Here is a 13,256-nt window from a genome sequence, read left to right as displayed (position 1 = left end):
GACTAGAGAAAAGGGAAATACATTTTGAATAAAAGGAAGATGAAAACAAATAATTTGGAAACCAATGAACTCAAATCAAGGAATAGGGAAGTAAATCCAGGTGGATTAAGTGCCAAAAATTAGCCAAAATAAGATGAAATTCTTGCAATTAGTGTTAAATATGGTATAGATTTCATTGAAATTATGAGGGTTTTAATGAGTCCCCCTTTACTGCCCCCTAAAAATTAACATAAGGAGCTGAAATTCTGGAAATAATCCTTTCTTTGTATGTAATATATATGGTTTATATTTCAACAAAATTGGATATATTCAAAAACAATTCGCCACCTGTCTGTCCCCTAACAAATAACAAAAGTTAAAATTCTGGAAATCTTTCTTACTTAATATGTAATATATATGGTTTACATTTGAGTAAAATGGGATATATTCGAATTTTCATTTGAGTTTTCTGCCCCCCTGTCTGCCCCCTAACAAACAACACAAGTTAAATTTTTGAAATCTCGTGAATTGGCTTTGTAATTAGATTTAAATTTCATCAAAATTAAACATATGTGAATTTTCATGGGGGTCTTCTGCCTTCCTTTTCCCAGCCCCCTACAGTTAACATAATGAGCTTAAATTGCAATTCTCCCTCACTTAGTATGTAATAAATGTAATTTAATTGTCATTATAATTAATAATGTTTGAATTTTTCATGGGTTTCTTTTGCCCCCCCTTAGTGCCCCCCTTTCCCTTGACCTGATGGAGTTGCCCCCATTAAACCATCCCTGCGTAATCCTTTAGTTTATTACTGAACTTGTTACTTTATAAAATTCATCCGAAATCAGGGCGAACGAGAGGTTACGAGAGCGGAGTCCATTATGATTATATTATCACGCCCCCCGCTTCGTTTATACAACAAGTCCCTCGGAGAGTGGAGACTTCCGGGATTGATGACGCGGCAGCGGAGTGGGCGTGGTTATGGTCAACAAGATCTCCAGAAAAACAAAGTGTAATCAGTGGGCGGGGCTTAAGATCATTTTCTAATGTGAATATTTCAATGAAAAGAAGGAAGTCTAAACAAGTCAACACTAACCATGACACACTGAAACTGTGCGACACAATGTGGCGACACCGTCCAGCCTCGCGGCCTCTCCAGCGCTGGCAGGGTGAACAGGGCCACATGGAACGCAGCCAATGGGAAATCTCTTTCTATTATCGATCCTCGGGAGGCCGAGGCAGAGGTCTGATCATTGATCAATCGGCTCAAATCAGGGTGAACACCGCGGCTGCCAGCCCGACTGCTCACCAGACTATTAATTACCGACGAGGCCCCGTGGACTGGCAGGTTTGATCGCCGGGCGGGGGACGCATGGACCGGCATTCTTATTCAAATCAAAAAGGACAAGGACGATCCGTCTTGGGTGGCGCCTTTTTTTTTCTTTTTTTTTTTATTCCGTAGTCGTGAGGTTTGGTTTCATGACGGACGTACAGATTCATCGTTATCGAAAAGAGTCTAAAAATAAAACTCCCGGTTGAACATTGGTATTGATCTGAGTTATGTTGAGGCTTTTTTTTTTTTCAGGCTCGCGGTTCTGCAACGTAGCGTCTCCTGGTGACGCATTAGCAACACCAACATGGCTGCTTTGACTGGCTTCCATGGACAATATAAAACAAAAAAAAAAAAAAGCTCAGCAAATGGAACAGAAATCAATACTTCCACAGATGGGAAAAGTGGTTCGTTGGTTTTTTTTTACGGTTTATAGGTTTGACTCCCAGTCAGTGTGGTTTGATTAAAACTATTTTATCGGCTTTCTGCCCCCTTACAATTAACAAAAGGAGCTGAAATTCTGGAAATCTCCCTTAATTAGTATATAATATATGGCTTGTACTTTAACAGACTTGGACATATTTTAATTTTGCATGAGGGGTGTTCTGCCCCCCTTTCCGCCCTCTTACAATTTTTATAATGAGCTGAAATTCTAGAGATCTCCATTAATTGCTATGTATTCCATATGGTTTTATATTTTATCTAAATTGGACATATTTTAGTTTTCATGGGGGTCTTCTGCCCCCCTTTCCGCCCCCTTACAATGGATATAATGAGCTGTAATTCTAGAGATCTCCATTAATTGCTATGTATTCCATATGGTTTTTTATTTTATCTAAATTGGACATATTTTAGTTTTCATGGGGGTGTTCTGCCCCCCTTTCCGCCCCCTTACAATTTTTATAATGAGCTGAAATTCTAGAGATCTCCATTAATTGCTATGTATTCCATATGGTTTTATATTTTATCTAAATTGGACATATTTTAGTTTTCATGGGGGTGTTCTGCCCCCCTTTCCGCCCCCTTACAATTTTTATAATGAGCTGAAATTCTAGAGATCTCCATTAATTGCTATGTATTCCATATGGTTTTTTATTTTATCTAAATTGGACATATTTTAGTTTTCATGGGGGTATTCTGCCCCCCTTTCTGCCCCCTTACAATGGATATAATGAGCTGTAATTCTAGAGATCTCCATTAATTGCTATGTATTCCATATGGTTTTATATTTTATCTAAATTGGACATATTTTAGTTTTCATGGGGGTGTTCTGCCCCCCTTTCCGCCCCCTTACAATTTTTATAATGAGCTGAAATTCTAGAGATCTCCATTAATTGCTATGTATTCCATATGTTTTTTTATTTTATCTAAATTGGACATATTTTAGTTTTCATGGGGGTATTCTGCCCCCCTTTCTGCCCCCTTACAATGGATATAATGAGCTGTAATTCTAGAGATCTCCATTAATTGCTATGTATTCCATATGGTTTTTTATTTTATCTAAATTGAACATATTTTAGTTTTCATGGGGGTATTCTGCCCCCCTTTCTGCCCCCTTACAATGGATATAATGAGCTGTAATTCTAGAGATCTCCATTAATTGCTATGTATTCCATATGGTTTTATATTTTATCTAAATTGGACATATTTTAGTTTTCATGGGGGTGTTCTGCCCCCCTTTCCGCCCCCTTACAATTTTTATAATGAGCTGAAATTCTAGAGATCTCCATTAATTGCTATGTTTTCCATATGGTTTTATATTTTATCTAAATTGGACATATTTTAGTTTTCATGGGGGTATTCTGCCCCCCTTTCTGCCCCCTTACAATGGATATAATGAGCTGTAATTCTAGAGATCTCCATTAATTGCTATGTATTCCATATGGTTTTATATTTTATCTAAATTGGACATATTTTAGTTTTCATGGGGGTGTTCTGCCCCCCTTTCCGCCCCTTACAATTTTTATAATGAGCTGAAATTCTAGAGATCTCCATTAATTGCTATGTTTTCCATATGGTTTTATATTTTATCTAAATTGGACATATTTTAGTTTTCATGGGGGTCTTCTGCCCCCCTTTCCGCCCCCTTACAATTGATATAATGAGCTGTAATTCTAGAGATTTCCATTAATTGCTATGTATTCCATATGGTTTTATATTTTATCTAAATTGGACATATTTTAGTTTTCATGGGGGTATTCTGCCCCCCCTTCCGCCCCCTTACAATTTATATAAGGAGCTGAAATTCTAGAGATCTCCATTAATTGCTATGTATTCCATATGGTTTTTTATTTTATCTAAATTGGAAATATTTTAGTTTTCATGGGGGTATTCTGCCCCCCTTTCTGCCCCCTTACAATGGATATAATGAGCTGTAATTCTAGAGATCTCCATTAATTGCTATGTATTCCATATGGTTTTTTATTTTATCTAAATTGGACATATTTTAGTTTTCATGGGGGTATTCTGTCCCCCTTTCCGCCCCCTTACAATTTTTATAATGAGCTGAAATTCTAGAGATCTCCATTAATTGCTATGTATTCCATATGGTTTTATATTTTATCTAAATTGGACATATTTTAGTTTTCATGGGGGTCTTCTGCCCCCCTTTCCGCCCTCTTACAATTGATATAATGAGCTGTAATTCTAGAGATCTCCATTAATTGCTGAATATTACATATGGTTTTATATTTTATCTAACTTTGACATATTTCGATTTTGCATACAGGTCTTCTGGCCCCCTTCCGCCCCCTTACAATTTATATAAGGAGCTGAAATTCTAGAGATCTCCATCAATTGCTGCATATTACATATGGTTTTATATTTTATCTAAATTGTACTTGTTTTAATTTTGAATGGGGGTCTTTTACCCCCCTTTTACAATTAATATAAAGAGCTGTTGGATATATCCCTTATTTGGTATGAAATAAAAAAGGTGTATTTTTGTTTTAGTTTGACATGTTTAAAATTTCATAGGGGTCCTCTGCCCCCCTTTCAGCCCACTTTCATTAACATAAGTAGATGGAATTATGGAAATATCCCCTACTTATTACGTTAAAAAAAAAGGTACTTTTGGACATTTATTGGACATGTTTCAATATTCATGAGGGTATTTTGGCCCCTTTTGTGCCCCCTTACAATTATAATAAATAGCTAACATTTTTGAGATCCCCCCTTACTTATTTAAGGTATTTCTTTTTATCAAAATTGGACATATTTGCATTTTCTTGGGAATTGTCTGCCCTCTTTTACCACCTCTTACTATTAATATTTTTTTAAATAAATTAAAAAGAAAACTAAAAATAGCTGTAATTTGAGATCTCTTACACTCGGTATGCACTACAAGCCGTGTATAATTTTTCAAGATTGCACACATGAATTTTCTTGGGGAGTCTTAGGACCCTCTTTCTTACTCAGTCTGATGGGTTTTCACAGTATGGTTATGGGTTTGATTCCCAGTAAGTAATGAATTGGCTTTGAATGAACGCTAACGACATGTCAACATGAAATATTCAATCAACACTGAGATAATGAGATTCCTGTTTGCTAGCGGTGCTATTTACTCTCGTGCACAGGGGGCTGGCCCACAGATTGCATCTGATTAAGTAAGATTGAGTTACAAAGCATAATTGAAAAGAGGGCAAAGTGTTTGAGATATGCTTATTAGCAGCATGTTTGAAGAGACAAGCCTAGAACAACATGGTTAGCAACAAACACAACGTTAACAACACTTGAGTCATGAACATAACAGAAGTAAAATAGCGCTCGGTAACTTCCTGTTTTTATTTCAATGTTTTTCTCCAGACTCTGCTCAAGTGGGGAAAATTTCCCTTGATTTTAGCACTTTTGTAAATTCATCAACCTAGATCAATTTTAAACTAGCCTTTAGCGGCCTTCCATCCTAACTATAACTATTGTCACTAGGGCACTAACGCACAAACACAGTTTCGAACTATTTTTTTGAAAGATTTGTTTTACTTTAAAAATATGGGAAAATTAAGAATAATTTCTCTGTAAAAAGGTTTGATAGTAGGAAGTACTAATACTGTTTACTTTTTTCCAACCTAAGCAAATGGGTTAGCATGTTTGCAAATAGATAACGTCTATTAGCTATTAGCATTAGCACTTACTGGGTGTTTACTCTGGTATCTCTTGGTGAAAATGTATTTGGAGTCTTGATTGAATTTTAATTGGAAAATGGGAAAGTTTTCGACTAAAATCCCGACGATATGGACCAAATGTTTTAGATAAAACTCAACACATACTCAACAATAACAGATTTCAATGAGGATAGATGTCGTTTCAGAAGTGCTAGCGATCTTTGTGAATTGAGTATAAAAGACGCCCAAAAAAACAAACCAAAAACAAATCACCTTGTTCTTATTTTGTTTGTTAATTACCAACATTATTAGGTGAGCAAAATTAAACGCTAATCTTCAGATTAAATCCTGACATTTTCATATTTTTAAGGAGAAAAATATGGTAATAATTCAGAGCTCGATTGTGCTGTTTTACCAACATATTAGCGACCTTCCATCCTAACTATAACTATTGTCACTAGGGCGCTAACGCACAAACACAGTTTCAAACAATTTTTTTGAAAGACTTGTTTTACTTTAAAATGGGGGAAAATTAAGAATAATTTCTCCGTAAAAAGGTTTGATAGTAGGAAGTACTAATAGTGTTTTCTTTTTTCCAACCTAAGCAAATGGGTTAGCATTTTTGCAAATAGATAACTTCTAATAGAAACACACGTATGTCTGTGTTGCAGTTCGAAACTCTTGCTATTAGCATTAGCACTTACTGGGTGTTTACTCTGGTATCTCTTGGTGAAAATGTATTTGGAGTCTTGATTGAATTTTAATTGGAAAATGGGAAAGTTTTCGACTAAAATCACGACGATATGGACCAAATGTTTTAGATAAAACTCAACACATACTCAACAATAACAGATTTCAATGAGGATAGATGTCGTTTCAGAAGTGCTAGCGATCTTGGTGAATTGAGTATAAAAGACGCCTAAAAAATTAAACCAAAAACAAATCACCTTGTTCTTATTTTGTTTGTTAATTACCAACATTATTAGTTGAGCAAAATTAAACGTTCATCTTCAGATTAAATCCTGACATTTTCATATTATTAAGCAGAAAAATATGGTAATAATTCAGAGCTCGATTGTGCTGTTTTACCGTCATAAGTGAGATTCTGTAATTAGAACCTGTTATTATGCTCTTGGAAAAAAAAACCTGAAGTGTGAGGAAGAACAATTTAATTTCATTCCCTGAAAAGTCAATTAGTTTAGGGGGGGGGGGGGGGGGATTTGGGTAGGATTTAACCAGTTGCACGAAACGTCTCCGAGGATGTGTAGAAAGTTTGCAAATGTGTCTCAAGTCAAGAATCTCTAATTATCGGGTTCATCTGCATTCAGGGGAGCCACGGAAAAACGCTATCTGAATGCACAGCGTCGGCTCTTATCAAACGGCGTCCAGACCGCTCTCTGATGCGGACCCTGAGTGCGATGGATAACCAATGATGAACGATTACAGTTAGAAAATCCCAAACCTGGAAGCTTTAAAAAAAAACAAAAAGCCATTCAACAGTGAATTTAACGCTCTCCGGTCGTGCCAGGGGTTCCCCCCCCCCCCGCCCGCCTTCCCGCTTTGCCTGTGCAAATAGCCGGATCCGGCCGGTGACAGGGTCGGATAAATAACGTTGAACCCATTAACATCGTTCCACTGTACCTCTAAAAGGTGTTCGGCTTGTTGTTCTCTGTCCAGCTTCCTCGCTGTGGTGGTGATGAGACCTGGAAACCAAACAAAGACATTCAGACCAGAAACACTTAAAGGGACGGTTTACCAAGAATTCAATTTTCACTTATTTTTTTCTACTCTACAAGTCTATATTGTTTTGCTTGTTTGTAGGAGAAGCTAAAATGCTAACATGCTATTGTTAGATTAAAATTATTATACACTATACGTCTACGCCATACTTAAATTAATTAACTAATTGCTAACACGCTACACAGACAGGAGACACTCTAAAATTTTGAGCAAACTCCCAATGTAGACAATGAGAGCTAGCGCGAAATGTGTCCTGTCTGTGTAGCGTGTTAGCATTTTAGCTTCTGCTGAAAATAATAATAATAAATTAAGAACCTTTTTTCCCTTACTTTTCGTTCTTTTCTTTTTTGGGGGGAAATTGTTTCCAAGTTAGGACCATCATATGGAGATACATTTGTGCCTCCTGTATTAAAGCCTCGATGTTAGAAATTTTTCCAGGAACAAAAAAAACAAGTCTATATTTTAAGCCGTCTTTGTAGCATGTTAGCATTTTAGCTTCTGCTCCAAACAAGTTTTATATAGACTTTATGATTTTTTTTCCTGGAACAATCTCTTATGTCGAGGCTTCAATACAAGATGGATGGTTACAGACGAAAAGTATGGAGGTTTTTGCATGTGTCTTTTATTTAAAGAAATTGGGCGCTGTTCGCGACCGTCATTTGAACATACATTTCTGCCTCTTGTTTAGAAGCCACAGCCTTAAAAATTGTTCCGAAAAAAGTTTATATTTAAGCTTTTTTGTAGCAAAAGCTAAAATGCTAACATTCTACACAGAAATACTTGTGCAAACTCAAAATGTAGACAGTGATATTTGTCCTGTTTGTGTAGCATGTTAGCCTTTTAGCTTCTGCTAAAAACAAGGTTAAAATATAATTAATTTTTGGAAATACTGTAATTCTCATGTTGGGGATTCAAAACAAGAGGGATGTTACAAACTAGCAGTATGGAGGTATTTGGATGTTTTTAACTTTGGACAAAGCTGACGGAAAATCATTTGTGAACGTCATATGGACATACATTTTTGCCTCTTGTTTTGAAGCCTTGACATTAGAAATTGTTCCGAAAATAGAAAATCAAGACTTTATTTTAAGCTTGTTGGTAGCAGAAGCTAAAATGCTAACATGCTACACAAACAGGAAATACTCCAGGTAAATATCGCACAACTGCGGGATTTGTTAAGTCTGTGTAGCAAGTTAGCATTTTAGCTTCTGCTAAAATAGAAATTGTTTAGACTTGTTCATTATTTTTCTGGAACAATTTCTAATGTCGAGGCTTCAATACAAGAGGGACGTTACAGACGAGCAGTATGGAGGTTTTTTAATGTTTTTAAGTGTCTTTTTGGACGACGACGAAGACAACTGAGCTCCAGTCGCTACATTAAAATGAACAAACATTTTGTCTACAACTCTAAAAAGAACAGAATTAAATCGCAACTCTTATTGGAAACGACAGTATGTAGAGAATTTGTGAAATTTTAGCGTCTGATGAACTGGGAGGTTTATAAAAAAAAAATTCTGTCAGAGAAATTGGATTTGATTTTTGGCTCAAAAGACGTCGTGGATGTCGTAGCTTGCCAAAATGCCACCAGGACGGAGCTGAATATTGATTCTGGCTTTTATCAAATGAGATTACTCAAATGCTAAATGATTATCAGGCGGACAACAAAAGATCATTCGTCCTTAAGTGGCGAAGAAAATTGTTCCATTTTTGTTCATGGTCAGACGTGCTCGTGGAAAAAACTTTTGAGCCGTCGGAGCGTGAAAAACATTCACGAGACAACATGTAAACAACACAATCTCGTATAATCCTTTAGCGAGTCCCAACAATATGGCGCCGTGCTAATGCTATCAGAGCAGCAGCTTGTTCTCAGATCATGAATTTTCCTAATGTACATTTTTTCATTTTATCTGAGCCCAAGACAAGCGAACAGATGCCGCGACGACTCTCCACGCATCTTAAGTACTTTCTAATCGCATCCAGCGGAAAGAAGGAAAGATTCTTGTCTTGACCTCAGTTCCCTTTGGCTTTGACCCCTTTTTTCTAAGCCAAGGTCAGACAGGATTCACATTTTAAGGTTTATTTTATTTAAAAAACTCATTAGGCTTCGACTTCCATCTCCCTTGATATCTGCTGCACTTTTTTCAAAGAATACCATGTTTGTCTAAGAGATGCAATATTCTGGTGTGTTTATTTAGCGAGTTAACTTCGTAACGAACTAGCAAAAACTATTCAAACATTGAAAAAATCTCCAATACCTAAAGTTTTTTTTATACATTGTTATTCTAACCCGCTCTAGTAGAAGAACTCACATTTCTCCGATCCTTAAAACTCTTCACTGGCTTCCAGTTTCTTTCAGGATCAACTTTAAAATTCTTACTTTCAGATCTATTCATGGTCAGGCTCCTCCTTACATCACTGATCTGATCCAGCCTTACACCCCAGCTCGGGCTCTGAGGTCTGTGGATCAGAATCTACTTATGGTTCTACGCACACGGCTCAGGACCAGAGGAGAGAAATCTTTTCAGGCTGTTGCTCCTAAGCTTTGGAACGATCTTCTCTCTCTTTGCGCTTGATGATCTACTGACTCCTTTAAGAAACATCTTAAGACGTTTCTATTTGTTCAGGCTTTTCCTTGATTTTCTGGAACTCCTGTGTTGTTCTCAGTATTATCTTGATCTTTAAAGTATATACTTTTTTTTTGTATGAGTATAGTGAGTATTGTTTTGATTGTTTAAGCGCTTTGTGACCCTGGTCTGGAAAAGCGCTATATAAATAAATATTACTTACTTACTTATTACTTACTTAAACACATCATCTCTCTCCCAGTTAATTGCATTGTCCTGCAGCTTTGATGGAAATTAACGCAACCGCCATCTCCGAGCCAATGCCATCAAAAGTTGCTTAGACATCGTTCCAAAAAATTGCCAGAGAGAACCACTGCACAAGATTTATGATTCATGAAAGTATGAAACCAAATGAGTGTCTCAATGTAATTTGATTTCTTCTTTCAATAATTGTTAAACTTGCTTAACTAATTACGAACATGTTTGTTTCTTGGCTCCCTCTACTGCAGGAAGATAGTCACTGCATTATCCTGCAGCCTTGCTGGAAATAAACGCAACTGCCGTCTCCGGCCAAAGAAATGCATTGAGTTAAAATACTAGCTAGAGACAAAACAAATAGTCCCTAATGTTTGTAAGAATTTTTGTTACCAGATCATTTTGCTTGATTGTGATGAAAAAAACCAAATCTAGTAGAGAAAGATTAATCTAGATATATATCAAAACAAAAACAAAAATCCCAAAAATATGAAACAAAATGTGACCAAATATTATGAAATCCTGCTTTCAAAAATTGAGTATCAAGATGATTTCTGTTTCGGTATCGTTTCGGATTAAAATATATAAAATCTACGACAGACAAATTCTGTAGAGGTTTTTGAAGAAATTGCTTTTATCCGAAAAAATGTTTTGTTTTTTTTTGGGGTGGGGGGGGACAGTTAACTGCAAGAAGATGGTCACTGAATTGTCCTGCAGCCTTGATGGAAATAAACGCAACTGCCCTCTCCGAGCCTATGCCTTAAAAAGATACGTAGACATTGTGAAAATAAATGCAATTTTATCGCTTTTATTTATAGTCCTCAAGTCATCTTTTTTTCTGGGACAATTAACAAAAAAACAAATTTGTGTAAAATGTTACATAGTTCTGCTCTCATACATTTTTTTTTTATATTGGGGTTTTTGTTGTAGCGTTTTCTTTCTTAAACTACCCTCGTCTTTTATTGACGGGAGAGAAAGAAAAACACTAATATAAAATTTGCAAAATTCTCCATTACAGAGAAAGTAAGAATCTCCCTCATCTAGGAAATAAAATAAAATATCAAAGTGAAATGTTGTCATAAAAGAGCGGCTTCTATTACGCTCACATCTATTCAGACAGATTTAGGTGTTTTTTGTTTGTCTGGGAAGATGTTTTTAAAACATTTATATTCATGAGTCAAAACAATTTGTTGTTTTTATCCAAAGACAATAAAAGCCACAACCATCAGACCTTGAATAATAAATAGAAAATTTAGCAACAAAAAAAAAAGCACTTTTGTTGGCAAATTAGTCAAATTATTTAAAGTGCTATGAAAGAATCCCGTGAGAATAAACGACAATTGTCGTTGTTTTAAGATGTTTTCTCAGAGAAACGAGGCGTCGCGCTGCAGATGGACGACGACTGTTTGCCGCGTCGACACACTCTGGTCGGAGGGAAACGGTCACACTCGCTCGCACATCACACACGGTGTCACCTTGAGCTCGCCACGCCGGCTTCAATTAAGATAATTAGGAGTGAATCAAGAGCGGCGGCGAGCAGGAGCTTGTTCAGCGAAAACACGGCCCGAGACGCTACGATTAAAATAGTAGCATAAATCAAAGCTCGCAGTTAGCAGCCGGACAACATCAAAGCTCTTGAATTGAACCTGAGACACCGGAGCGGTTATGAAGGCGACTTCCACCTTTTGTTTAGACGTGTATGAGGTATATCAGTGCCATGAACTCAACATTTCACATGTAGATTTTCATTTTTTTTTAATTGTTCTTTTGTACGCTTTAATCATTTTTTTTCAATAAATTATTTCAGAAATGTATATATTGAAAGGGTTTATTTTTTTTTATAACATAATCAATAATAAACTTCAACACATTATATACTGAAAGGAATAATTTTTTTAATGTTAATAGTTCAATGTCTATTTTTTTTTTACATACAGCATTTGATATTCTATTCCAAATACAATTTATTTTTAAATATTTTTTTAATTTTTCGCCTTAAAATTTCAATATACATGTGCCATGAACTTAACTTTTTTGTATGCTTTAATCTTTTTTTTAATAATAATTTAATTCAGAAATGTATATATTGAAAGGGTTAATTTGTTTATAACATAACCAATAATTGACTTCAACAATTTTTATACTGAAAGGATTCATTTTTAAAATGTTAATAGTTACATTTCTATTTGATTTATTTTACATATAGCATTTGATATTCTATTCCAAATACAATTTATTTTTAAATATTTTTTTAATTTTTCGCCTTTAAATTTCATTATACATGTGCCACCAACTTAACTTCTTTATACGCTTTAATCTTTTTTTTTAATAATTTAATTCAGAAATGTATATATTGAAAGGGTTAATTTGTTTATAACATAATCAATAATTGACTTCAACAATTTTTATACTGAAAGGATTCATTTTTAAAATGTTAATAGTTCAATTTCTATTTGATTTATTTTACATATAGCGTTTGATATTCTATTCCAAACAGTTTTTAATATTTTTTTTAATTTTCACCTTTAAATTTCAATATACATGTGCCATGAACTTAACTTTTTTATACGCTTTAATCTTTTTTTTTTAAATAATTTAATTCAGAAATGTATATATTGAAAGGGTTAATTTGTTTATAACATAATCAATAATTTACTTCAACATTTTTTATACTGAAAGGATTCGTTTTTAAAATGTTAATAGTTACATTTCTATTTGATTTATTTTACATACAGCATTTGATATTCTATTCCAAATACAATTTATTTTTAAATATTTTTTTAATTTTTCGCCTTTAAATTTCATTATACATGTGCCACCAACTTAACTTCTTTATACGCTTTAATCTTTTTTTTTAATAATTTAATTCAGAAATGTATATATTGAAAGGGTTAATTTGTTTATAACATAATCAATAATTGACTTCAACAATTTTTATACTGAAAGGATTCATTTTTAAAATGTTAATAGTTCAATTTCTATTTGATTTATTTTACATATAGCGTTTGATATTCTATTCCAAACAGTTTTTAATATTTTTTTTAATTTTCACCTTTAAATTTCAATATACATGTGCCATGAACTTAACTTTTTTATACGCTTTAATCTTTTTTTTTTAAATAATTTAATTCAGAAATGTATATATTGAAAGGGTTAATTTGTTTATAACATAATCAATAATTTACTTCAACATTTTTTATACTGAAAGGATTCGTTTTTAAAATGTTAATAGTTACATTTCTATTTGATTTATTTTACATACAGCATTTGATATTCTATTCCAAATAC

General features: G+C 34.5%; 1 protein-coding gene across 1 annotated transcript in view; it reads right to left on the bottom strand.

Moving 5' to 3' along the window:
• Positions 1-13,256, bottom strand: part of fat3b (FAT atypical cadherin 3b) — a 202,630-nt gene that overhangs the window by 136,694 nt on the left and 52,680 nt on the right. Inside the window, 1 exon segment of the mRNA XM_087806803.1 lies at positions 7,051-7,112. Coding sequence (XP_087662929.1) covers positions 7,051-7,112 — 62 coding nt within the window.

Source organism: Callionymus lyra, chromosome 14 (assembly GCF_982586985.1).
Source record: "Callionymus lyra chromosome 14, fCalLyr1.hap1.1, whole genome shotgun sequence".
NCBI classification, from domain to species: Eukaryota; Metazoa; Chordata; class Actinopteri; order Syngnathiformes; family Callionymidae; genus Callionymus; species Callionymus lyra.
The sequence above is the reverse complement of the archived record's forward strand: the minus strand, read 5'-3'. Positions and strand labels throughout refer to the sequence as shown.